General features: G+C 46.5%; 2 protein-coding genes and 1 long non-coding RNA gene across 3 annotated transcripts; 2 read left to right on the top strand and 1 right to left on the bottom strand.

Moving 5' to 3' along the window:
• Positions 1 to 1,447: 1,447 nt before the first annotated feature.
• On the top strand, positions 1,448 to 13,997 carry LOC133997980 (tumor necrosis factor alpha-induced protein 2-like). The gene is made up of 14 exons (XM_062437719.1): positions 1,448 to 1,477; positions 2,828 to 2,951; positions 3,746 to 3,853; positions 4,984 to 5,435; positions 6,674 to 6,885; positions 8,116 to 8,230; positions 9,150 to 9,272; positions 9,841 to 9,935; positions 11,470 to 11,562; positions 11,641 to 11,758; positions 11,936 to 12,061; positions 12,176 to 12,334; positions 12,574 to 12,689; positions 13,808 to 13,997. Exons 1-14 carry the CDS (start codon positions 1,448 to 1,450, stop codon positions 13,995 to 13,997), a joined length of 2,061 nt encoding a protein of 686 aa, XP_062293703.1.
• A 2,476-nt stretch (positions 13,998 to 16,473) lies between these two features.
• Positions 16,474 to 26,183, top strand: LOC133997272 (MAP/microtubule affinity-regulating kinase 3-like). Its single transcript, XM_062436847.1, is given in 17 exon segments — positions 16,474 to 17,147; positions 17,439 to 17,612; positions 18,167 to 18,220; positions 19,187 to 19,235; positions 19,577 to 19,642; positions 19,722 to 19,792; positions 19,867 to 19,923; positions 20,438 to 20,572; positions 21,629 to 21,730; positions 23,361 to 23,480; positions 23,562 to 23,661; positions 23,746 to 23,885; positions 23,887 to 24,028; positions 24,116 to 24,294; positions 24,509 to 24,582; positions 24,669 to 24,896; positions 25,438 to 26,183. Coding segments are annotated over 17 exon segments (2,175 nt in total). The 5' UTR covers positions 16,474 to 17,096; the 3' UTR covers positions 25,871 to 26,183.
• Positions 19,267 to 19,546, bottom strand: LOC133997280 (uncharacterized). Its single transcript, XR_009927283.1, has 3 exons — positions 19,503 to 19,546; positions 19,401 to 19,459; positions 19,267 to 19,315 (listed from the first exon to the last, which is right to left on the bottom strand). It is a non-coding gene; the product is annotated as an uncharacterized LOC133997280 (long non-coding RNA).
• Positions 26,184 to 27,789: the final 1,606 nt, after the last annotated feature.

Genomic DNA, 27,789 nt, shown 5'->3' with positions numbered 1-27,789 from the left:
GCTGAGTGGTTGAAGTGCATAAAAGACCTTTGCTGCAGGTCACTTCCTGTCAGCCTCTCTGCCCCACTGTCAAATAAAGACAAAAAAGATTCATCTTTAAAAGTTTGCAAATGAATAATGTAGATATACAACCCCAATCCCAATGAAGTTGGGACGTTGTGTAAAACGTAAATAAAAACAGAATACAATGATTTGCAAATCCTTTTCAACCCATATTCAATTGAATACAAAGACAAGATATTTAATGTTCAAACTGATAAACTTTGTTGTTTTTTGCAAATATTCACTCACTTTGAATTTGATGCCTGCAACCTGTTCCGGAAAAGCTGGGACAGGGGCAACAAAAGACCGGGAAAGTTGAGGAATGCTCAAAAAACACCTGTTTGGATCATTCCACAGGTAAGCAGGTTAATGGGAAACAGGTGAGTGTCATGATTGGGTATAAAAGGAGCAATCCCTGAAAGGCTCAGTCATTCACAAGCAAGGATGGGGTGAGGTTCAACACTTTGTGAACAACTGCGTGAGCAAATAGCCCAACAGTTTAAGAACAACGTTTCTCAACGAACAATTGCAAGTAAATTAGGGATTTCATCATCTACGGTCCAAAATATCATCAAAAGATTCAGAGAATCTGGAGAAATCTCTGCACGTAAGCAGCAAGGCCGAAAACCAACATTGAATGCTGTGACCTTCGATCCCTCAGGCGGCACTGCATTAATAACAGACATCAGTGTGTAAAGGATATTAGCACATGGGCTCAGGAACACTTCAGAAAACCACTTTCAGTTAACACAGTCCGTCGCTACATCTACAAGTGCAAGTTAAAACTCTACCATGCAAAGTGAAACCCAGATATCAACAACCGCAGAAACGCCGCCGGCTTCTTTGAGCCGAGCTCATCTGAGATGGAACAGTGTGCTGTGGTCTGAGTCCACATTTCAAATTGTTTTTGGGAATGATGGACGTCGTGTCCTCCGGGCCAAAGAGGAAAAGGACCATCCGGATTGTTATCAGCACAAAGTTCAAAAGCCAGCCTCTGTGATGGTATGGGGGGTGTTAGTGGGTAACTTGCACATCTGTGAAGGCACCATTAATGCTGAACGGTACATACAGGTTTTGGAGCAACATATGCTGCCATCCAAGCACCCAACGTCTTTTTCAGGGACGTCCCTGCTTATTTCAGCAAGACAATATTATAGCGTGGCTTCGTAGTAAAAGAGTGCGGCTACTAGACCGTCCTGCCTGCAGTCCAGACCTGCCTCCCAATGTGTGCCGCATTATGAAGCACAAAATACGACAACGGAGACCCCGGACTGTTGAGCAACTGAAGTCGTACATCAAACAAGAATGGGAAAGAATTCAACCTACAAAGCTTCAACAATTAGTGTCCTCAGTTCCCAAACGCTTATTGAGTGTTAAAAGCAAAGGTTGGAACACAGAGGTAAACATGGGACGTGTTGCAGGCATCAAATTCAAAGTGAGTGAATATTTGCAAAAAAACAACAAAGTTTATCAGTTTGAACATTAAATATCTGTCTTTGTATTCAATTGAATATGGGTTGAAAAGGATTTGCAAATCATTGTATTCTGTTTTATTTCCGTTTTACACAACGTCCCAACGTCATTGGGATCGGGGTTGTATAACGAGAAGCTCTCAGTTCTCATCAGAGATCAATTAAAACATTCTCAACGGCTGCAGAGAACAAAAAACCCCAAAAACTTCCTCTGTTGTTCATGTTGTGTTGCCATGGTGACTGATGTGTGCAATGCAACACACACACACACACACACACACACACACACACACACACACACACACACACACACACACACACAGAGACACACAGAGACACACGGGTCAATGACGTATAAGGATTTTCAACAACTCAATGCTAGAATAATAAAACCAGCATATCTAATGCAGTAGTTCAAACATTCAGAGTGTTGTGTACCTGAAGATTCATATTATAATGTGAAAGTGATTTTAGTGGGTTTTTCAAGATTAATTGGCAATGGCCTGAAAAAAAAGTCATTTGGTGCGACCACGATTCATCTTGAAATATCTTAAAAAAAATATAAATACTTTGTTTCCAAACACTTTATATTACTGAAAACTTGTAAAAAAAAGATGTGAAGCGTGTTAAGTAAATTAATTTATTTCAAGATGAATCGTGGTCGCACCACATGACTCTTTTTAAGGCCAGTGCCAATTAATCTTGAAAAACCCACTAAAATCACTTAATTTCAAAAGTATAATATGAATCTTCAGGTTCACAACATTCTGAATGTTTGAACTACTGCATTAGATATGCTGCTTTTATTATTCTACAATTGAGTTGTTCTAAATACTTATACGTCATTGACCCACACACACACATACACACACACACACACACAGACACACACACACACACACATACACACACACACACACACAGAGACACACACAGAGACACACACACACACGCTGGATGGATGCAGTGATGTCAGAGCTCCAACAGAAAGTGAAAGTGTTTAAAATCAGCTGAGATGCTGCAGCAGCTGGTTCAGTCCTGGTTCTGGTTCAGTCCTGTTTCTGGTTCAGTCCTGGTCTTTTCTGTACTGGTTCTGGTTCATTCCTGGTCCTTTCTGTCCTGGTTCTGGTTCAGTCCTGTTTCTGGTTCAGTCCTGGTCCTTTCTGTCCTGGTTCTGGTTCAGTCCTGTTTCTGGTTCAGTCCTGGTCTTTTCTGTACTGGTTCTGGTTCATTCCTGGTCCTTTCTGTCCTGGTTCTGGTTCAGTCCTGTTTCTGGTTCAGTCCTGGTCCTTTCTGTCCTGGTTCTGGTTCAGTCCTGTTTCTGGTTCAGTCCTGGTCCTTTCAGTCCTGGTTCTGGTTCAGTCCTGGTCCTTTCTGTCCTGGTTCTGGTCCTGATGTGGTCCTTTCTGTCCAGCAGGGGGCAGCAGAGCATCAGCGGTGAGTCATGATGGAAACTGTTTATATATTTTATTATCCGTCAGTTTCATAAATATATTTAAATATTTATTAAATCCAAACTAAAGATGATTATTTATTTATTTATTTATTTATTTATTTATATTTTAAATGAGTCAGAAACGAAAGAAAAAAACAATCAATAAGAAGAAAGAAAGAATCAATAAACTGATAACACGTAACCATGAGGAGGAGAAACAGCTCCTGTAACAGTCAGGAGGAGAGGAGAGGAAGAGGAGGAAGAGGAGGAGGAGGAGAGGAAGAGGAGGAGGAGGAAAGGAAGAGAGGAGGAAAGGGGGAGAGGAAGAGGAAGAGAGGAGGAGGAGGAGGATAAGAGGGAAGGAGGAGGAGAAGAGAAGAGGAGGAGGAGGATGAGAGGAGGATGAGAGGAGAGGAGGAGCAGCAGGTCCTGTAAAAGTCAGTCAGTCACGTGACTCCGCCCCGTCACGCCGGTGACTCCGCCCCTCCTCCGCGCAGCTCCGTCAGAGAATCCAGCGCCAGAGAGATGAAAGGTAGGAAGCTTTAAACTCTGCTCAACGTTCAGATTCATGAAGTTAAATCTGTAAGTTTTAATAATCAGACTGTTATTAAACCAACTGTGACGTCACAGAAACAGGAGTTAATGAATGTTTGTTCAGGTCCAGCTGAGCCTGTTCTACAGAACATCAATAATATACATATAATAAACATGTTATAATATAAATATAATAAACATGTTATAATATAAATATAATAATATAAATATAATAAACATGTTGGTGCTGAATGTTCTGCAGGAGGCGACGAGGTTGAGGAGAACCGAGGAGGAGACAGGAGGAGGCGACCCAAACTGAAGATCCCAAGAAAGATCTGGAAGAACCGCAAACAGAAGAACCACAATGCAGGTCAGAACCAACAGAACCTCAGATAAAACCAACAGAACCTCAGATAGAACCAACAGAACCTCAGATAGAACCAACCACACAAACAGAACCTCAGATAGAACCAACAGAACCTCAGATAGAACCAACAGAACCTCAGATAGAACCAACCACACCAACAGAACCTCAGATAGAACCAACAGAACCTCAGATAGAACCAACAGAACCTCAGATAGAACCAACCACACAAACAGAACCTCAGATAGAACCAACAGAACCTCAGATAGAACCAACCACACAAACAGAACCTCAGATAGAACCAACAGAACCTCAGATAGAACCAACCACACAAACAGAACCTCAGATAGAACCAACAGAACCTCAGATACAACCAACAGAACCTCAGATAGAACCAACCCCACCAACAGAACCTCAGATAGAATCAACAGAACCTCAGCTAGAACCAACAGAACCTCAGATAGAACCAACAGAACCAACAAAACCCCAGATACAACCAACAGAACCTCAGATAGAATCAACAGAACCAACAAAACCTCAGATACAACCAACAGAACCTCAGATAGAACCAACAGAACCTCAGATAGAACCAACAGAACCTCAGATAGAACCAACAGAACCTCAGATAGAACCAACAGAACCTCAGATAGAACCAACCACACAAACAGAACCTCAGATAGAACCAACAGAACCTCAGATAGAACCAACCACACAAACAGAACCTCAGATAGAACCAACAGAACCTCAGATAGAACCAACCACACAAACAGAACCTCAGATAGAACCAACAGAACCTCAGATACAACCAACAGAACCTCAGATAGAACCAACCCCACCAACAGAACCTCAGATAGAATCAACAGAACCTCAGCTAGAACCAACAGAACCTCAGATAGAACCAACAGAACCAACAAAACCCCAGATACAACCAACAGAACCTCAGATAGAATCAACAGAACCAACAAAACCTCAGATACAACCAACAGAACCTCAGATAGAACCAACAGAACCTCAGATAGAACTCTCCTGCTGATCTGAACCAGGAGAACCTCTGTGGTGTCTGATCAGGTTCTGCTGCTCCATGCTGTCATTTTCAACATGTTGTTGAGGTGAGTAATCTGCTGTGCTTCATGCAGAGGAGGAGCAGCAGGAGGAGCAGCAGGAGGAGCAGCAGGAGGAGGAGCAGCAGGAGGAGCAGCTGGAGGAGATCAGCAGGAAGCTCATCATCAGGGAGGAGCAGCTGTTCAGTCAGGACTCTCCTGAGGAGGAGCAGGACCAGCTGCAGAGGGAGCTGGAGGCTCTGCGGCTGCAGATACTGATGACTGTCCACAACACCTTCACCTCCTCCTCCTCCTCCTCGGGGGAGGTGTGGGCCCTGCGGAGCGCCGTGGCCTCCATCCAGCAGCAGGAGGAGCAGGACCGGCGGTGGGCGGGTGCTGGTGAGGGTCCAGTCCCAGCGTGGAGACCTCAGAAGTGTCTCAGCAGTCACAACGAGCTGCTGAGTAAGATGGTGGAGTCCAGACTGAAGGAGGCTGCAGAGGAGGAGGCAGGAGGAGCAGACCTGCTCTCCTCACCTGTGAAGAAGGAGGTGAGTCCTCAGTGACATCACTTCCTGTCATGGTTCTGTCTGGGAGACAGAAATGTTAAACACATTTTAACATGAACAGGAAGTCAGTGCAGTCATGTGACCTGCTGCTGCATCACGTTCAGGAAGCTGAACAAAGGATTAATATCCTCATTTCATTTGTTGATAGAACTGATGTAAGTTTGACTGTTTGAAGGAGTCAACATTACATTCATTTATTTCATTTATCATTTATTCACCTTTAAAGAATGGCTTTGTGATCCTTCAATCGTCACATTATGAACCTCAGACACCAGTCCTACTGTGAATAAGAATGGGATTTATTTTACAAGTGAGTCTAAATATAAATAGTCCAGCTGAGTGGAGCTGGGTTCCCGGGTCTGGGGAGGGTGGGGGGATGTGGGGGGTCCGTGGGGGCGTTCTGGATCCAATAAAGCAACAGGAATCAGGAAACTGGGAATCTACACAAGAAAAACAAGAGCGGGTCTACTAACTGTGAGGTCTGATGAGCTGAGGACCTGCAGGTGAGCAGGTGAACAGGTGAGCAGGTGAGCAGGTGAGCAGGTGAGCAGGTGAACAGGTGAACAGGTGAGCAGGTGAGCAGGTGAGCAGGTGAGCAGGTGAGCAGGTGAGCAGGTGTGCAGGTGAACAGGTGAACAGGTGAGCAGGTGAGCAGGTGAACAGGTGAGCAGGTGAGCAGGTGAGCAGGTGAGCAGGTGAACAGGTGAGCAGGTGAGCAGGTGAACAGGTGAACAGGTGAACAGGTGAGCAGGTGAGCAGGTGAGCAGGTGAACAGGTGAGCAGGTGAGCAGGTGAACAGGTGAGCAGGTGAGCAGGTGAACAGGTGAACAGGTGAGCAGGTGAGCAGGTGAACAGGTGAGCAGGTGAGCAGGTGAACAGGTGAACAGGTGAACAGGTGAACAGGTGAGCAGGTGAGCAGGTGAGCAGGTGAGCAGGTGAGCAGGTGTGCAGGTGAACAGGTGAGCAGGTGAGCAGGTGTGCAGGTGTGCAGGTGAGCAGGTGAGCAGGTGTGCAGGTGTGCAGGTGAACAGGTGAACAGGTGAACAGGTGAACAGGTGAGCAGTGCAGGAACCTCTGCCAGCTCCACACAAACCAACCCTAACCCACCCACGAGAGGGAAGGGTAATACTAAGACCCTGATTATTATTATAAGCTCTCAGTGAAGTCTGTGATGGTGTGAATGTGTCCTCTGAGCTCCTGTCGCTGTGCTACCTGTGCAGGTGTGTCGTTTGGGGAAGCGTGTGAAGGAGGACCTGCTGACGGTGGTGAGGAGGGTGATGGACTGTTACCCTCCTCACATGGACATCCTGAACATCTACGCCGGACTCTACCAGCAGAGATTCTCCACTCGGCTGACTCAGCTCGCTGCGTCGGGCCTCCAGACGGACGACTGCACCTACCTGCTGTTCTGGGTCAACCACTGTTACCCACTGTGAGAGTCTGGCTGTAGCTGTTTATACCTCCTGAGTTAAAGACTTAAACCCTCTGTTAGCTGCTGAGATGCTTTAAAGGAAGAGTTCACAGTGTTTCCAGTTAGTCTTAAACCAGTCCGTGTGTTTACTGTAATGATTCCTCCTGTTCATACTGACCATTAGAAGATCCCTTCATCATGTTTACTGTAATGATTCCTCCTGTTCATACTGACCATTAGAAGATCCCTTCATCATGTTTACTGTAATGATTCCTCCTGTTCATACTGACCATTAGAAGATCCCTTCATAATGTTTACTGTAATGATTCCTCCTGTTCATACTGACCATTAGAAGATCCCTTCATCATGTTTACTGTAATGATTCCTCCTGTTCATACTGACCATTAGAAGATCCTTCATCATGTTTACTGTAATGATTCCTCCTGTTCATACTGACCATTAGAAGATCCCTTCATCATGTTTACTGTAATGATTCCTCCTGTTCATACTGACCATTAGTAGATCCCTTCATCATGTTTACTGTAATGATTCCTCCTGTTCATACTGACCATTAGAAGATCCCTTCAACATGTTTACTGTAATGATTCCTCCTGTTCATACTGACCATTAGAAGATCCCTTCATCATGTTTACTGTAATGATTCCTCCTGTTCATACTGACCATTAGAAGATCCCTTCAACATGTTTACTGTAATGATTCCTCCTGTTCATACTGACCATTAGAAGATCCCTTCATCATGTTTACTGTAATGATTCCTCCTGTTCATACTGACCATTAGAAGATCCCTTCATCATGTTTACTGTAATGATTCCTCCTGTTCATACTGACCATTAGAAGATCCCTTCATCATGTTTACAATGGAAGTGATGGAGGACTAAACCCACAGTCCTCCTTCTGTGGAAACATGGATTTAAAAGTTGATCTGAAGTTAATATGAAGCTTCAGCAGATTGAAGTAGAACTCTTTCACAGTATTTATTTATTTATTTAACAGTCTGTAACTTCTGAACTGAGACTGCTACACAGAGCAGCTCCACACATCCTGATCAGCAGATAATATCTGATTCTACAACATGTAAAATAGATGGACTGTTTCTCTGTGAATCTCTGATCAACTCAGAGACTCACAGGTCTGCTTCTGATTATTGTGGCATGATAGGAATCTACATGTGAACTGTGCAGAGCTCCAGATGTTTCCTTCTGACGTCCAACCGTGTGTTTGTTCCTTCAGTGAAATATTAAAGCATGAAGAACTGGATGGGAAGATAAAGACGGCCTGTCTGGGTTCTCTGCTGCTGCAGGAGAACCTGACCCAGCTGGAGGAACAGTACCTGACCCACACTGAGGTGACCAATCCAGCTCACACTAACCCTCGAGTCAAGGCAGGAAGGGAGGGAGAGAGGAAGGAAAGGAGGGGGGAAGGGAGAAAGGAAGGAAGGAAGGAAGGAAGGGAGGAGGAAAGGAAAGAAGGAAGGAAGGAAAGAAGGAAGGAGGGAAGGAAGGAAGGAAGGAAAGGATGGAGGAAGGAAGGATGGAAGGAAAGGAGGAATAAGGAAGGAAAGGAGGGAGGGAAGAAAGGAGAGACGAAAGAAGGAGGTCAGGAAGGAATGAAGGAAGGAAAGGAGGGAGGAAGGAAGGGAGGAAAGGAAAGAAGGAAGGGAGGAAGGAAAGGAAGGAAGGAAGGAAGGACTGAGGAAAGAAGGAAAGAAGGAGGGAGGGAGAAAGGAAAAAAGAGGAAAGGAGGAAGGAGAGAGGAAGGAAAGAAAGACAGAAGGAGGGAAGGAGGAAAGAAAGAAGGAAGGAAGGAAGGAAGGAAGGAAGGAAGGAAGGAAGGAAGGAAGGAAGGAAGGAAGGAAGGAAGGAAGGAAGGAAGTAAGTAAGGAAGGAAGGAAGGAAGGAAGGAAGGAAGGGAGGGAGGAAAGAAGGAACAGTCAATTTGACCCGGGAGGACGACAGGAAGGTTAAACACTGAAGTGTTTATGGTGTAAAATAACGACATATAGAAACAAACAATATAACAGCTGGAAAAAGATGAATTTTCAATATTAATGTTTACGGTCTTAAAAAGTTTGTCTGATGGAAATGTAAAGTTATGGTTTTCTTCTTGGTATATTTTGTGATGATCTGTTCTCATATAGAGCTTCATTTCTAATGTGTGGAGCAGTCAGAGAAGGAAATGACTGAGCTGATATTACTTTGTTCTTCACGTCTGCGTCATTGTGTCGAACGTAAAGCCACAAACATGTTGATCTGTTTCTCCTTCAGGACAAAGTGAAGTCGTGTCTCAGCACAGCGCTGAAGAAAGAAGAGGAGAGCTGGCTGAGCGGGAAGACACCTGAGCTCTTAGACCACTACTACTTCAGTCCACTGGCTGTCGACGTCATACAGGTGAGACAGGTCATTACAGGTGAGACAGGTCATTACAGGTGAGACAGGGTCATTACAGGTGAGACAGGGTCATTACAGGTGAGACACGGTCATTACAGGTGAGACAGGGTCATTACAGGTGAGACAGGGTCATTACAGGTGAGATACAGGTGAGACAGGGTCATTACAGGTGAGACAGGGTCATTACAGGTGAGATACAGGTGAGACAGGGTCATTACAGGTGAGATACAGGTGAGACAGGGTCATTACAGGTGAGACAGGGTCATTACAGGTGAGATACAGGTGAGACAGGGTCATTACAGGTGAGATACAGGTGATACAGGTAATTACAGGTGAGACAGGTCATTACAGGTGTGATACAGGTGAGACAGGGTCATTACAGGTGAGACAGGGTCATTACAGGTGAGACAGGGTCATTACAGGTGAGACAGGGTCATTACAGATGAGACAGGGTCATTACAGGTGAGATACAGGTGAGACAGGGTCATTAGCTCTGTAGGTGTGTGGCAGGTTTATCTGTATATTCCAGTTTTGGGTGATGGATATATTCTGGTGTCTGTGTTTCCAGGTTATAGACGGCTTCCTGGCTAAGTTCAGGTGTGTGATTGGAGAGCAGAGCAAAGCTGAGCGAATCACAGCTCACCTGGAGAACTTCTTCAGCAGGTACATGTGACAGGTGTGAGAGGTGTGAGAGGTGTGAGAGGTGTGACAGGTGTGAGAGGTGTGACAGGTGTGACAGGTGTGAGAGGTGTGACAGGTGTGAGAGGTGTGAGAGGTGTGAGAGGTGTGACATGTGTGAGAGGTGTGAGAGGTGTGAGAGGTGTGGCAGGTGTGAGAGGTGTGAGAGGTGTGAGAGGTGTGGCAGGTGTGAGAGGTGTGACAGGTGTGAGAGGTGTGAGAGGTGTGAGAGGTGTGACAGGTGTGAGAGGTGTGACAGGTGTGAGAGGTGTGAGAGGTGTGACAGGTGTGAGAGATGTGAGAGGTGTGAGAGGTGTGACAGGTGTGAGAGGTGTGAGAGGTGTGACAGGTGTGACAGGTGTGAGAGGTGTGAGAGATGTGAGAGGTGTGAGAGGTGTGAGAGGTGTGACAGGTGTGAGAGGTGTGACAGGTGTGACAGGTGTGAGAGGTGTGACAGGTGTGAGAGGTGTGAGAGATGTGAGAGGTGTGACAGGTGTGAGAGGTGTGAGAGGTGTGACAGGTGTGAGAGGTGTGACAGGTGTGACAGGTGTGAGAGGTGTGAGAGGTGTGGGAGGTGTGAGAGATGTGAGAGGTGTGACAGGTGTGGCAGGTGTGAGAGGTGTGACAGGTGTGACAGGTGTGAGAGGTGTGACAGGTGTGACAGGTGTGACAGGTGTGAGAGGTGTGAGAGGTGTGAGAGGTGTGAACGGTGTGAGAGGTGTGAGAGGTGTGACAGGTGTGACAGGTGTGGCAGGTGTGAGAGGTGTGAGAGGTGTGAGAGGTGTGACAGGTGTGAGAGATGTGAGAGGTGTGAGAGGTGTGACAGGTGTGAGAGGTGTGAGAGGTGTGACAGGTGTGACAGGTGTGAGAGGTGTGAGAGATGTGAGAGGTGTGAGAGGTGTGAGAGGTGTGACAGGTGTGAGAGGTGTGACAGGTGTGACAGGTGTGAGAGGTGTGACAGGTGTGAGAGGTGTGAGAGATGTGAGAGGTGTGACAGGTGTGAGAGGTGTGAGAGGTGTGACAGGTGTGAGAGGTGTGACAGGTGTGACAGGTGTGAGAGGTGTGAGAGGTGTGGGAGGTGTGAGAGATGTGAGAGGTGTGACAGGTGTGGCAGGTGTGAGAGGTGTGACAGGTGTGACAGGTGTGAGAGGTGTGACAGGTGTGACAGGTGTGACAGGTGTGAGAGGTGTGAGAGGTGTGAGAGGTGTGAACGGTGTGAGAGGTGTGAGAGGTGTGACAGGTGTGACAGGTGTGGCAGGTGTGAGAGGTGTGAGAGGTGTGAGAGGTGTGACAGGTGTGACAGGTGTGACAGGTGTGAGAGGTGTGAGAGGTGTGACAGGTGTGACAGGTGTGAGAGGTGTGAGAGGTGTGGGAGGTGTGAGAGGTGTGACAGGTGTGAGAGAAGTGAGAGGTGTGACAGGTGTGAGAGGTGTGACAGAAGTGAGAGGTGTGACAGGTGTGAGAGGTGTGACAGGTGTGAGAGGTGTGAGAGGTGTGACAGGTGTGTCATGTGTTTCAGCTACAAGACGTCTATGGAGGACTTTGTGAAGGGTAACCACGGTAACGTCCGTTCGGTGATGAAGGCTCACCTGGCCTGTGAGGAGCAGTTCAGGTGAGATCAGCTGCTGTACCTGTCATGGAGATACCTGCAGAGACCTGACCAATAAAACTCACCTGTACCTGTCCTCAGGGATTACATCACAGGAACAGGAAGTGTGTCGGAGCCACAGAGATGCCGCTGTCTGGACACTCTGTCTGCCCTGAAGGATTGTGGGTACAGGTGTCTCACCTGTCCCAGCCAGCTGAAGGTACACCTGTCTCACTCTGTCCCAGCACACAGAGAAACAGACAGTGTCACTCAGTCACTGACAGCAGGGTACTGAAGCTTAAACACACTGTGTGTGTGTGTGTGTGTGTGTGTGTGTGTGTGTGTGTGTGTGTGTGTGTGTGTGTGTGTGTGTGTGTGTGTGTGTGTGTGTGTTCAGGTGTGTTGCAGTCAGCTGTGGACGTCTGGTTGGTTGGACGGGTCACTTCCTGTCGTTGACTCTCTGCTCGACTCTCTGAACCAACAGCTGAGTGACCTCACTGACCTCAAACCAGCCTGCAGACAGGTGAGACACCTGTCTGTCTCTCTGTACCTGTCTGTCTGTTACCTGTCTCTCTGTACCTGTCTGTCTGTTACCTGTCTGTGTGTTACCTGTCTCTCTGTACCTGTCTTCCTGCAGGCCGTGCTGTCTGTCCTCCATCAGGATGTGAGTCTTCAGTATGTGAAGAGGATGATGAAGACCAGGAAGAAGAGCAGAGAGCAGCAGCTGGATGGAGCTCAGCGGATGATTGAAGACGCTCAAAAGATCAACGAATTCTTCACTGAGGGGGTGAGACACGTGCACACTCACACACGTGCACGCTCACACACGTGCATGCTCACACATGTAATACTACAGTAGTACTACAGTATTACAGTGTAGTACTACAGTATTACAGTGTAGTACTACAGTACTACTACAGTAGTACTATAGTATTACAGTGTAGTACTACAGTATTACAGTGTAGTACTACAGTAGTACTACAGTAGTACTACAGTAGTACTACAGTATTACAGGTTGTAGTATTGCGTCCTCAGGACTCTTCTTGGCTCTGTTCGATGTTCTGCAACATCGCTGAAATTCTGCGTCTACAAGATCCTGGAAGTGTCCAACTGGAGATGGTCTGTCTGAGCAGGACGTTCCCCGACCTCAGGTGAGACAGACAGACAGACAGGCAGGCAGACAGACAGACAGACAGACAGACAGACAGCCAGACAGACAGCCAGACAGCCAGACAGACAGACAGGTGAGAGACAGACAGACAGGCAGACAGACAGACAGACAGACAGACAGACAGACAGACAGACAGCCAGACAGCCAGACAGACAGACAGGTGAGAGACAGACAGACAGACAGACAGACAGACAGACAGACAGACAGACAGACAGACAGACAGACAATGATTGGATGAGTTCAGACTCTCTTTAATGAATCATTTTTTTAGGGGAAATAAACAGTAAATATATATATATAAATATATATAAATATATATATATATATATATATATATATATATATATATATATATATATATATATTTACACTGTTGCTCGTAAAGTTGGAATAAAATAAGTTTTACTTCTCATGAAATGATTCTTTCTTGATAGATGAAGTTTATATTGTCATTGCACCTGGTACATGATTCCAACTTTATGAGCAACAGTATATATATGTGTGTGTGTGTGTGTGTGTGTGTGTGTGTGTGTGTGTGTGTGTATGGTTGAGGTTTTGGTGACATTACCTCCTGGTCCTGCTCTGTGGGGATCAGGTTTCAGGTCAGTGTGTGCTATCACATGCAAACACTGAACATGTGACCCACATCGGCTATGTGAGAACCACCTGGTTGCCATGGGAGACGGGAGGTGAGACCGGGCGGGGCTCAGGTGTCACAGGTGTGAAGTCACTGGAAAAATACTGAGAGGAGTCAAGTTAACAAAGAGCAGCAGCAGGTCACATCAGAGCTGCTGACAGTCTCAGTTTTGTCTATTTCTGTATAAATGATGTAAAACATGTTTAGATTTATACACTAAAACTAAATGAAGAGAAGAAGTTAAACTAACCAGACACAAACATTCAATACACTCATTTATTTATTGAGTAAATTATCACATTGTCTTCTATGTTTCCATCTGTGTGAGGTAGAGTATGAGAACCCTGCTGTGATAAATAATATATACGTGTATATATATATAAAAACAGCACAGTATGAACTCACCTGTGAGACTTTCTCTGTTTTATAGTTTTAAAGACATTCACACTTTCTCTCCTCAGTGACGCTCACGTGTCGGCTCTCCTCTCTCTGAAAACCGGCCTATCAGCTGCTGACGTTCGCTCCATCAGGCGCAGCGTGGAGGAGAACCGCCCCCTCCACGCCTCCTCCAATCACAGCCCGCCGTTCTTCTCCATGGTCAAAGTCAAATGGATCAATAACAAGATCAATCAGATCGGGCTGAAGACCTGAAGCACGTTAGCACGTTAGCATAAAATCAGTATCGGTAAACTGTGTTGTGCGTTTCCATGGTAACAGGCGGCCATGTTGAAGGCAACACATGTTAAACATTCAGTAAAAAGATGTGAAGTTCCTTTATCAATCTATCTGTAACACACCTGACCAATCAATGACTTTATTTATTGCCAAATCCTTTGTGCAGCAGTGAATGGTCTGTACTTATATAGCGCCTTTTCTAGTCTTTTCCACCACTCAAAGCGCTTTACACTACAACTCATTCACCTCATTCATACACCGATGGCACAGCAACGGGAGCAATTAGGGGTTAAGTGTCTTGCCCAAGGACACATCGACATGTGGACTGGAGGAGCCGGGAATCGAACCGCCAATCTTCCGATTGGAGGACGACCGCTCTACCTCCTGATCCACAGCCGCCCGCGGAAACAGAAACTTTATCTGACCACAACGAGCTGATTGAATCCATCAGACTGATTAACTGATTGATTGATTGATTGTTTTCAGCTCAGTCTAAATTTCAGTGATTGATCTGTGTCGTCTGATCAATAATCAATAATGTAAACAATGTTCAAAACAACAAAAACAAATAAAAGAAAAACTTGAAAACTCATTTTTTCCCTTCTTTTTAAAATCATCGAGTGAAGTCAGCGTGATGATGGTCTGTGGTCATGACATCACGGTGACATCACGATGACATCACGGTGACATCACGGTGACATCACGATGACATCAGGATGACATCACGGTGACATCACGGTGACATCACGGTGACATTACGGTGACATCACGATGACATCACGGTGACATCACGGTGACATCACGATGACATCACGATGATATCACGGTGACATCACGATGACATCACGGTGACATCACGGTGACATCTGTAGAGGGCGGTCAGCTGAGAGTCGTGATGTCTTCTTCATGTTACAGTTTGAATTGTAATAAATAATCAATAATCAACCACCACTGAAACATAATCCTCTAATATATTCTCTCTAAAGGGATTAAAAGCAGAAATTTGATGCTGGGTCCACAAAACAAGAATGTGTGCAACTTATTCATACGTTTATTTTCACATTTTAACCCTTTAAATTTAAACTAAACCACATGGACACTAACAAACATCACTGACCCTTATATGTTTATGTTGAATTAAAAATAATAATGTAAATCAATAAAATCAAACAGATTTAATTTTTTTCTCTTCTTCAGCTGATTGTGGTTGACAGAATAAACTAATTCAATAAAACATAAAACTATTTAAATATTTATTATTGCTGCGCAACTCTGCGCTTTAATTAATACTTTACATCATTTATAATGAATAATTCTCAGTCATCATCACAGTTTATTGATTAAACTGAACGTTACCTTTATCTTCATTGGTGAGTTAATAGTAATGATTATTCTGTTAATCATGTTATTTTATGTCTTTATAAACTCATACAGAACAAAATGAAGCTCGATCAGCTGATTAATAATCAATAATCAACTTTCACACAGACACAAAACAAACTGAACTGTTTTAATGTTTCAGACACTCCTGAAAAATCGTCTTTTATTCCCTGAAACTAATTTTTAAAAGAATGTAATTTATCAGAGATCACCTTCATCACAGCTGTCTGTCCATCACTGTTAATAAGCATCAAATAATCATTATTGATTCAATTCATCTGTGAATATTGATCCCATCAGTGTGTCACAAGCATCTATCAGCCCGTGCTGCCCCCTGCTGGTCATGTGACTCACCTGCACTAATGATATCAGACACACTCTGCTGCCCCCTGCTGGTCATGTGACTCACCTGCACTAATGATATCAGACACACTCTGCTGCCCCCTGCTGGTCATGTGACTCACCTGCACTAATGATGTCAGACACACTCTGCTGCCCCCTGCTGGTCATGTGACTCACCTGCACTAATGATGTCAGACACACTCTGCTGCCCCCTGCTGGTCATGTGACTCACCTGCACTAATGACTGTTCATATGAAGGTAAACACCTGCAGGATTCAGCAGTGAAGCTCATTCTCTGCATCTCCCGCCTCAGCTTCTATTGAGCTTCATCAGTGTGAGTTAGTCATATCAAGTGATATCTGACACATTTACAGTCTGTTTAGCATCAGATTCCCTCTTAGTGTTTCCCTGTTGAGCTGTGCTGTAACCATAGTAACACAAAGACTTTATTTATAATTTATCTTTATTTTGTATAGTTGTATGTATTTCTGTCATGACATTAATCACAGTAATTAATTGATAATTCAATATATTAAATTAACGTATCTAATTAATTATAAACAGTAATTAATTTATGATTTAATGTGTTATATTTAATTATGAACGTTTTTAAACTTCCGGAATCACCCTAGCAACAACAGACGCCGCCGCTCGGCCCGTAAAGCCTATCACTTCTGACGCTGTGCCTGACGTCACTTCCCGTCAGCGGCAGGGTTTGGTTGCTCCGCCATCTTGGATGTGGCTAACGGAGCTAGCACTGAGTGTTCGGAGAGGACGATCCGAACCGAACCGAACCGAAGCGGGACATTTCCCCGAGTCCAGCCGAGCCGAGCCGAGACGGACACCGGCACACAGACCGGGACCCGCTGCGGGCTCACCGGGCATAGAACGGCACATCCGGATAACTTTCCCCGCAGAGAGGAACTGTTGCTCGGCTTCCTGCGGGTCCATGTCCGGTCCTCACTGAACCAAGCCGGTCCCGGTAATCCTCCGGTCCTCTGCCCGGTAACCCTCCGGTTCCGGTAACCCTCTGGTCCCAGTTACCCTCCGGTCCGCTGCCCGGTAACCCTCCGCTGCCCGGTAACCCTCCGGTTCCGGTTAACCTCCGGTCCAGGTAACCCTCCGGTCGTCTGCCCGGTAACCCTCCGGTCCTCCGGTCCAGGTAACCCTCCGGTCCCGGTTACCCTCCGGTCCCGGTTACCCTCCGGTCCCGGTAACCCTCTGGTCCTCCGGTCCCGGTAACCCTCCGGTCCTCCGGTCCCGGTAACCCTCCGGTCCTCTGCCCGGCCTGGAGCCGGGGATGCCGGGGGAACCGGACGCTCAGACCGGCTTCATGTCACTCTGACCGGGATCATGTCCTCCAGGACGCCGCTGCCCACCGTCAGAGAGCGGGACGGAGACACGGTGAGTTACCGGAGAGTCTGCATTACCTGTCTCACCTCCTCACGGTTTACTGGTGTGTATACAGCTGTGTGTGTGTGTGTGTGTGTGTGTGTGTGTGTGTGTGTGTGTGTGTGTGTGTGTGTGTGTGTGTGTGTGTGTGTGTGTGTGTACAGATGTGTGTGTGTTGTGTCCAGGTGTGTGTGTTGTGTCCAGGTGTGTGTGTGTGTGTGTGTGTGTGTGTGTGTGTGTGTGTACGTGTGTATACAGGTGATCAGCTGATTGAGAATATGACTGTCTGTTTTTTTTACCCAGCATGCCTCAACAGACGATGGTCGTGTTACCGTGGCGACCCGCTCCGCCCGCAGTAAAGCGTCGTCGGCCGCAGACGAGACGCCGCACGTTGGAAACTACCGACTGCTGAAAACCATCGGGAAGGGAAACTTTGCTAAAGTGAAGCTAGCACGACACATCAAGACAGGAAAAGAGGTGAGACAGGTGGATGAGAGACAGACAGGTGGATGAGAGACAGACAGGAGGCTGAGAGACAGACAGGAGGCTGAGAGACAGACAGGTGGCTGAGAGACAGACAGGAGGCTGAGAGACAGACAGGTGGCTGAGAGACAGACAGGTACAGAGAGACAGACAGGAGGCTGAGAGACAGACAGGTACAGAGATACAGACAGGAGGCTGAGAGACAAACAGGTACAGAGATACAGACAGGAGGCTGAGAGACAGACAGGTACAGAGAGACACAGGTACAGAGAGACAGACAGGAGGCTGAGAGACAGACAGGTGGCTGAGAGACAGACAGGAGGCTGAGAGACAGACAGGTACAGAGAGACAGACAGGTGGCTGAGAGACAGACAGGTACAGAGAGACAGACAGGAGGCTGAGAGACAGACAGGTACAGAGAGACAGACAGGAGGCTGAGAGACAGACAGGTGGCTGAGAGACAGACAGGAGGCTGAGAGACAGACAGGTACAGAGAGACAGACAGGCACCACTAACAGGAGTATTGATCAGTGATTGTTTTCTGATAGGTGGCGATAAAGATCATTGATAAGACTCAACTGAACCCGACGAGCCTGCAGAAGGTGAGAAACTACTGATCAATAACTGATACTGATCAATAACTGATACTGATCAATAACTGATACTGATCAATAACTGATCAATAACGGATACTGATCAATAACTGATCAATAACTGATACTGATCAATAACTGATCAATAACTGATACTGATCAATAACTGATCAATAACGGATACTGATCAATAACTAATCAATAACTGATACTGATCAATAACTGATCAGTAACTGATACTGATCAATAACGGATACTGATCAATAACTGATCAATAACTGATACTGATCAATAACTGATCAATAACGGATACTGATCAATAACTGATACTGATCAATAACTGATCAATAACGGATACTGATCAATAACTGATACTGATCAATAACTGATCAATAACGGATACTGATCAATAACTGATACTGATCAATAACTGATCAATAACGGATACTGATCAATAACTGATACTGATCAATAACTGATCAATAACTGATACTGATCAATAACTGATACTGATCAATAACTGATCAATAACTGATACTGATCAATAACTGATACTGATCAGTACCTGTCTCCCCCTTACCTGTCTCCCCCTTACCTGTCTCACCTTACCTGTCTCACCCTTACCTGTCTCACCTTACCTGTCTCACCCTTACCCGTCTCACCCTTACCCGTCTCACCTTACCTGTCTCACCTTACCTGTCTCACCCTTACCCGTCTCACCCTTACCTGTCTCACCTTACCTGTCTCACCTTACCTGTCTCACCCTTACCTGTTTCACCCTTACCCGTCTCACCCTTACCTGTCTCACCTTACCCGTCTCACCCTTACCTGTCTCACCCTTACCTGTCTCACCTTACCTGTCTCACCCTTACCCGTCTCACCCTTACCCGTCTCACCTTACCTGTCTCACCTTACCTGTCTCACCCTTACCCGTCTCACCCTTACCTGTCTCACCCTTACCTGTCTGTCTTTCAGCTCTTCAGAGAAGTCAGAATAATGAAAATCTTAAATCATCCAAATATTGGTGAGTAACACAACACACACCTCACCTGTCTGTCTGTCTCACCTGTCTGTCTGTCTCACCTGTCTGTCTGTCTCACCTGTCTGTCTGTATGTCTGTCTCTCCTGTCTGTCTGTATGTCTGTCTCTCCTGTCTGTCTCACCTGTCTGTCTGTCTCACCTGTCTCACCTGTCTGTATGTCTGTCTCACCTGTCTGTCTGTCTCACCTGTCTGTCTGTCTCACCTGTCTCACCTGTCTGTCTGTCTCACCTGTCTGTCTGTCTGTCTCACCTGTCTGTCTGTCTCACCTGTCTGTCTGTCTCACCTGTCTGTCTGTCTCACTTGTCTCACCTGTGTGTCTGCAGTGAAGCTGTTTGAGGTGATAGAGACAGAGAAGACTCTGTACCTGGTGATGGAGTACGCTAGTGGAGGTGAGTCACAGCTTCATCTTTACCTGTGAGTCCAGCTGACCTCTGACCTCTGACCTCTGACCTGTGGGTGTGTGTGCAGGTGAGGTGTTTGACTACCTCGTAGCTCACGGGAGGATGAAGGAGAAGGAGGCCAGAGCCAAGTTTAGACAGGTAACACACACACACACTCTCTGCTGCTACCATGGTAACACTCTTGCATCCCATAATACTGTCTGTCTCTCCAGATAGTGTCTGCGGTTCAGTACTGCCACCAGAGACGCATCGTCCACCGAGACCTGAAGGTAACACTGAAGCTCTGATTTACCAGCTGACATTAAACACACCATCAGAGTACTATAACACCTCCTGCTCCTCCTCCTCTCTCCCTCCTCCTCCTCCTCCTCCTCTCTCCCTCCTTCTCATCCTCTCTCCCTCCTTCTCCTCCTCCTCTCTCCCTCCTTCTCCTCCTCTCTCCCTCCTCCTCCTCCTCCTCCTCTCTCCCTCCTTCTCATCCTCTCTCCCTCCTCCTCCTCCTCCTCTCTCCCTCCTTCTCCTCCTCTCTCTCTCCTCCTCTCTCCCTCCTTCTCCTCCTTTCTCCCTCCTCCTCTCTCTCTGCTCCTCTCTCCCTCCTCCCCCTCCTCTGTCCCTCCTCCTCCCTCTCTCTCTCTCCTTCTTTCTCCCTCCTCCTCCTATCTCTCTCCTCCTCCTCCTCCTCTCTTTCTGCTCCTCTCTCCCTCCTCCCCCTCCTCCCCCTCTCCCCCCTTCTCCTCCTCCTCTTCTCTCCTCCTCCTCCTCCTCCCCCTCCTCCTCCTGCAGGCAGAGAACCTCCTCCTGGATGCAGACATGAATATAAAGATCGCAGACTTTGGCTTCAGTAATGAGTTCACTGTCGGTGGGAAACTGGACACGTTCTGTGGTTCTCCTCCGTATGCAGCTCCCGAACTCTTCCAGGTACCTTCACCCTGTCACTCATTCATGTGTTCATCAGCTGACTGTCGGAGTTCATGTGTTCATCAGCTGACTGTCAGTGTTCATGTGTTCATCAGCTGACTGTCACTCATTCATGTGTTCATCAGCTGACTGTCGGTGTTCATGTGTTCATCAGCTGACTGTCACTCATTCATGTGTTCATCAGCTGACTGTCGGTGTTCATGTGTTCATGTGTTCATCAGCTGACTGTCACTCGTGTTCATCAGCTGACTGTCACTCATTCATGTGTTCATCAGCTGACTGTCGGTGTTCATGTGTTCATCAGCTGACTGTCAGTGTTCATGTGTTCATCAGCTGACTGTCACTCATTCATGTGTTCATCAGCTGACTGTCGGTGTTCATGTGTTCATGTGTTCATCAGCTGACTGTCACTCGTGTTCATCAGCTGACTGTCACTCATGTGTTCATCAGCTGACTGTCACTCATGTGTTCATCAGCTGACTGTCACTCATTCATGTGTTCATCAGCTGACTGTCGGTGTTCATGTGTTCATCAGCTGACTGTCGGTGTTCATGTGTTCATCAGCTGACTGTCACTCATTCATGTGTTCATCAGCTGACTGTCGGTGTTCATGTGTTCATGTGTTCATCAGCTGACTGTCACTCGTGTTCATCAGCTGACTGTCACTCGTGTTCATCAGCTGACTGTCACTCATGTGTTCATCAGCTGACTGTCACTCATGTGTTCATCAGCTGACTGTCACTCATTCATGTGTTCATCAGCTGACTGTCACTCATTCATGTGTTCATCAGCTGACCGTCAGTGTTCATGTGTTCATCAGCTGTCACCCGTTCATGTGTTCATCAGCTGACTTTCACCCATTCATGTGTTCATCAGCTGACTGTCACTCATTCATGTGTTCATCAGCTGACTGTCAGTGTTCATGTGTTCATCAGCTGTCACCCATTCATGTGTTCATCAGCTGAATGTCACCCATTCATGTGTTCATCAGCTGACTGTCACCCATTCATGTGTTCATCAGCTGACTGTCAGCGTTCATGTGTTCATGTGTTTCAGGGGAAGAAGTATGACGGTCCAGAGGTGGACGTTTGGAGTCTGGGAGTGATTCTCTACACTCTGGTCAGCGGCTCGCTGCCGTTTGATGGACAGAACCTGAAGGTCCGACAATGAAAGCATCTGGGAACATTTGGGAAAATTAGGGAACATTTTAGAATATCTGGGAACATTTAGGAACATTTGGGAACATAAGGGAACATAAGGGAACATTTTAGAATATCTGGGAACATTAGGGAACATTTAGGAACATTTGGGAAAATTAGGGAACATTTTAGAATATCTGGGGACATAAGGGAACATTTGGGAACATTTAGGAACATTATGGATCATTTGGGAACATTAGGGAACATAAGGGAACATTAAGGAACATTAGGGAACATAACGGAACATAAGGGAATATTACAGAACATTAGGGAACATTTATGAACATTAGGGTACATTACAGAACTTAAGGGAACATTTGGGAACATTAGTGAACATAACAGAACATTACAGAACATTAGTGAACATTAGGGAACATTTGGGAACATTAGTGAACATAACAGAACATTAGTGAACATTAGGGAACATTTAGGGAACATTATGGAACATTATAGAATATAAGGGAACATTTAGGAACATAACAGAACATTAGGGAACATTATGGAACATTACAGAACATTATGGAACATTACAGAAAATTAGGGAACATAAGGGAACATTATGGAACATTACAGAACATTAGGGAACATTTAGGGAACATTATGAAACATTACGGAACATTTTGGGAACATTAGTGAACATAACGGAACATTACAAAACATTAGGGAACATAACGGAACATTAGGGAACCTTAGGGAACATAACGGAACATTACAGAACATTAGGGAACATTACAGAACATAAGGGAACATTACGGAACATTACGGAACATTACGGAACATTAGGGAACATAGGGGAACATTAGGGAACATTACAGAACATAAGGGAACATTTAGGAACATTACGGAACATTGGGGAACATAAGGGAACATTTAGGAACATTACGGAACATTAGGGAACATTACAGAACATAAGGGAACATTACAGAACATTTAGGAACATAACAGAACATTAGGGAACATTACGGAACATTTGGGAACATTTAGGGAACATTATGGAACATTACAGAACATTTAGGGAACATTTGGGAACATTTAGGAACATTACAGAACATTAGGGAACATTTAGGGAACATTACAGAACATTACAGAAAATTAGGGAACATTTAGGAACATTAGGGAACATAAGGGAACATTATGGAACATTACAGAACATTTAGGGAACATTATGGAACATTATGGAACATTACGGAACATTACGGAACATTTTGGGAACATTAGTGAACATTACTGAACATAACGGAACATTACAAAACATTAGGGAACATAACGGAACATTAGGGAACCGTAGGGAACATTTAGGAATATTAGGGAACATAAGGGAACATTATGGAACATTTAGGGAACATTACAGAACATAAGGGAACATTTAGGAACATTAAGTAACATTAGGGAACATTAGGGAACATTAGGGAACATAACGGAACATTAAGGAGCATTTAGGAACATTACAGAACATTAGGGAACATTACAGAACATTAGGGAACATTAGGGAACATTCTGTGTTGACCCAGTGTGCTGACAGTCAAACACTGGATGAAACCAGCTTCATAATAACCTTCATCATCCTCCTCATCGTCATGCTGTTTTAGGAGCTGAGGGAGCGAGTGCTGCGAGGTAAATACCGGATCCCCTTCTACATGTCCACTGACTGTGAAAACCTGCTGAAGCGGTTCCTGGTTCTGAACCCGGGGAAGCGAGGAACTCTGGAGGTCAGAACCTGACAAACACGCAGCATGTTTTATACTGAGGAAGACTCTCTGATCCTTCATCCTTCCCGTTTCCCTCCGCAGCAAATCATGAAGGATCGCTGGATCAACTCCGGCTACGACAGCGACGCCCTGAAACCCTTTCTGGAGCTGGAGCAGGACCTCAGAGACCAGAACACCATCGGTACTCAGACCCGCCTTCGTCCCCGCTGACGCTCAGAAGCTCCAGAAAGCGGCTTCGCTCTAACTTGTGTCTCCATGGTTACAGAGCGCATGGTGGCGATGGGCTACAGCAGGGAGAAGATCAACGATTCGCTCACCAACAGGAAGTACGATGACATCACGGCCACCTACCTGCTGCTGGGACGCCGCTCTGCTGAGGTCAGCGTCGCCGTGGTAACCGCTCGGTTCAGCTTCCTGTCGTAGATCAGCTGTGATAACACGATGTCTCCCGCAGGTGGAGCCTCGGCAGACCGGCAGCAGCCCGTCTCCTGCGCGCCTCCTGGGCCAGCGCGCCTCCTCCTCCAAACAGAAGAGGAGCAGCGACCACGGTGAGCTCCAGGACCCGGATCGGACCGGGACCGGACCGGGACCCGGACCGCAGATCTCTTTTTAACTTCTCCTCTCCTCTCCTGCAGGGTCCTCGGCCGCCCCCCCCAGGAGGAGTCACACCGCTACAGAGGAGGTGAAGCAGGAGGTCGGAGGTCACAGCAGGAGGTCCAGTCCAGTGGAGTCGGGCAGTCCACTTCTGGGGAACGCCAACAACCCCAACATGGCCGACATCCCGGAGCGCAGGAAGAAGTCTGCCGCTCCAACCGTGAGTACCAGACGCTCTAAAGCTGTCACTCTATATATAGATATATATATAATGATCCAGGACACAGCTGAGTTCTGGTAGCTGATCCAGGACACAGCTGAGTTCTGGTAGCTGATCCAGGACACAGCTGAGTTCTGGTAGCTGATCCAGGACACAGCTGAGTTCTGGTAGCTGATCCAGGAGCAGCAGCTTTAAACCTCAGACTGTGTTTCAGAGCTCGGGTATGACGAGGAGGAACACCGTCTGCAGCGAGAGGAACTCTGCGGTCCAGAACGGGAAGGAGACCAGGTACCAGAGGGGACAGGTAGTCTGGATCTGAGCTCAGACCCGGTTCAGTGATGTAACCCCCCCCCTCTCTCTCTGCCCCCCCCCAGTGTAACAGCCACGCCCCCCCAGCGCTCGGTGGGCGGGGCCTCGACCCACAGTGTGAGCTCCCCTCCGGACCGCGGCCGGTTCCCTCGAGGTTCTGCCAGCCGCAGCACGTTCCACGGAGGCCAGCTGAGAGAACGCCGCTCCGCCACCTACAACGGGTCACATGACCAGTCACGGGCCAGAGGGGCCAACTTCCTGTTCTCCAAACTCACCTCCAGACTGAGCCGCAGGTACGCTCCTGGTCCTGGTCGGGTCCATGTTGATGAGTAAAGGTCTGATAGACTGGGACCAGACATCCTGCTGACTCAAAGAAAGCTAACAAGTTAACAGAACCGGGCCCTGAGGAAGCAGAACCAACCTGCATCACGTTCATGTTCAGATTGTAATTTAGAAGAAAAGAAACTAAAGATTGATTTTAATCAAGTTGATTTTAGTCACAGAAAAAACGCTCTGAATGAATGTGTGATTATTATATTAACACTATGATTGCTCCTCTTCCTCCTCCTCCTATTCTCCTCTTCCTCCTCTCTGCTCCTCCACCTATCTCCTCCTCCTCTCTTCTCCTCTTCCTCCTCTCTGCTCCTCCACCTATCTCCTCCTCCTCTCTTCTCCTCTTCCTCCTCTTCTCCTCTCTTCTCCTCCTCTTCCTCCTCTCTTCTCCTCCTCTCTTCTCCTGCTCATCCCTTCTCCTCCTACTCTCCTCTTCCTCCTGCTCCTCTCTTCTCCTCTTCCTTTCCTCTTCCTCCTCTCTTCTTCCTCCTCCTCCTCCAGTCGGCCGGTGTCTGATCAGAGGGAGGAGCCTGCGTCTCCTGCGTCTCCTGCGCCTCCTGCGTCTCCTGCGCCTCCTGCATCTCCTGCGCCTCCTGCGTCTCCTGCGTCTCCTCCCCAGCAGAAGGAGTCGAAGCCTCGCTCCCTGCGCTTCACATGGAGCATGAAGACCACGTCGTCTCTGGAGCCGGCCGACATGATGAAGGAGATCCGGAAAGTTCTGGACGCCAACAACTGCGACTATGAGCAGCGCGAGAACTTCCTGTTGCTCTGCGTCCATGGCGACGGCCACGCCGACAGCCTCGTCCAATGGGAGATGGAGGTCTGCAAACTGCCCCGCCTCTCGCTCAACGGCGTCCGATTCAAACGGATCTCTGGAACGTCAATCAACTTCAAAAACATCGCCTCCAAGATCGCTGATGAACTCAAACTGTAGAGAGAGAGAGAGACAGGAGGAGAGATAGAGAGAGAGAGACGGGTGGAGAGAGAGAGACGGGTGGAGAGAGAGAGAGAGAGACAGGTAGAGAGATAGAGAGAGAGAGAGACGTGGAGAGAGAGAGAGAGAGAGAGACAGACGGGTGGAGAGAGAGAGACAGGTGGAGAGAGAGACAGACGGGTGGAGAGAGAGAGACAGAGAGAGAGAGACAGGTGGAGAGAGAGAGACAGGTGAACAGCCGTCTCTCTCTCTCTTTGCTTGCTGATTGGTTGTTGATTCTGCACACTGATGATGTCACAGCTCAGTATGAACATGGCTAACGGCTGCAAAGCATCATGGACCTTTGAGTCAGGAAGTGTTTGTTACTCTGCTGTTACCATGGCGATCAGTCACATGGACACAGTGAGGAGTCAGTGTTTGTAAATAAAGTTTGTTCAACTTGTTCTCACCTTTGTTTTTCTTGTTTACCTCTGATCAGCTGATCGGCAGAGCTGCACCATACAGACACATTATAGTGTCAGTGAAAATGAATCATTCTTAAACAGCAGAATTACATTATTATCACCTACAGTGTGTTTAAGTGGACTTATACTAATAATGACTTCATTTAAAACATGTAAATGTTTCCTGGTCTCCATGGTAACCAGAGTAAATGTAATATTTAGAACAATTGTATTCCATTACCTTTATTTAATATAAAGTTATAATGTAAGATCATGCCAAACTAGTTGATATGGTGTTTTATTGACAATTTACTGTTTTTAAGCAAGTTGAATTATTTGGTACAAAGTTTTTATGGTTACACCACTTAGACATTTTTGCCATAATCCTCTAATATATTCTCTCTAAATGGATTAAAAGCAGAAATTTGATGCTGGGTCCACAAAAAAACAATGTGTTTAAGTTATTCATACGTTTATTTTATCATTTTAACCCTTTAAATTTAAATAAACCACATGGACACAGAGACACCTCACTGACCCATGTACAGCCTGAAGGAACATGTGACAGGTATGTTTCATCTGTAAGAACAGCAGGATCCAATATGATCAATCAATACTTGATCAGAACTGAACTCAGAGCCGCTGCTGCTGAAGCAGTGAGGAGGTTATTAGATGTTTGGACCGGGCTCATCACTGCCTGCTGTGCTTTGTGTCAGCCAGCAGGTGTCAGTAGTGGAGCAGCTGAAGTCTGGAAAGGTGAACTCCATCTCAACCAGGTGGGGAGCTCCGGTCCTCTGAAATGAGGCCAACCAGGAAGTAACTTAAAACTGCATTCTATCAAAAGGCCACCAGGGGGCGACCGTTTTGGTGTCAAAAGGACTTCCGTCTCTTTACAAGTCAATGGAGAATTCACCAACTTCTCACTTGATTTCTAACCTCAGTAAACGTTTTCAAAATGTGTTTATGGTCTCAATCGCTAGTTTAAAGCCTTCTTCAATGCAGTATGATGTTCATTTGGGACATTTTGGCCTCCCTGATTTTATATGTGACGATAAAGCAGGGTATGCATTAGGGCGTGGCTACGTGGTGATTGACAGGTTGATTGGTTCACAGGTTCAGGAGGGCGCCTCATGCTCCTCCTGATGCCCATATAGGGAGAGCGGGGTAATGTGAGACACCCCCTGTATCTAGGCAACGGAACACATTTGTGGTCATGTGACCATTATGTTTTCAAGCCCCTCCCCTTCCCCCTTGCCAGGGAGGAGAAGTTGGTGCTGGTGCTGTGCTAAGTAGGTTTTTACATAAAAATGTGTTTTTTGCATGTAAAAGTAAATTTTCTTGCTGTGAACTTAATTAACTCTTGTGTCAAAGCAAATTGATTCAGGTAGAACATGTTTCATCATACATGTTGATGAACTTCCAACATATAAAACCATGTGATTGATGCTAGTTGAAGATTAGCCTGAATTGCTAAGA

The sequence above is a fragment of the Scomber scombrus genome, chromosome 17 (assembly GCF_963691925.1).
Source record: "Scomber scombrus chromosome 17, fScoSco1.1, whole genome shotgun sequence".
NCBI classification, from domain to species: domain Eukaryota; kingdom Metazoa; phylum Chordata; class Actinopteri; order Scombriformes; family Scombridae; genus Scomber; species Scomber scombrus.
Note: the sequence above shows the minus strand (reverse complement) of the source record. Positions and strands in the feature narration are given on the sequence as shown.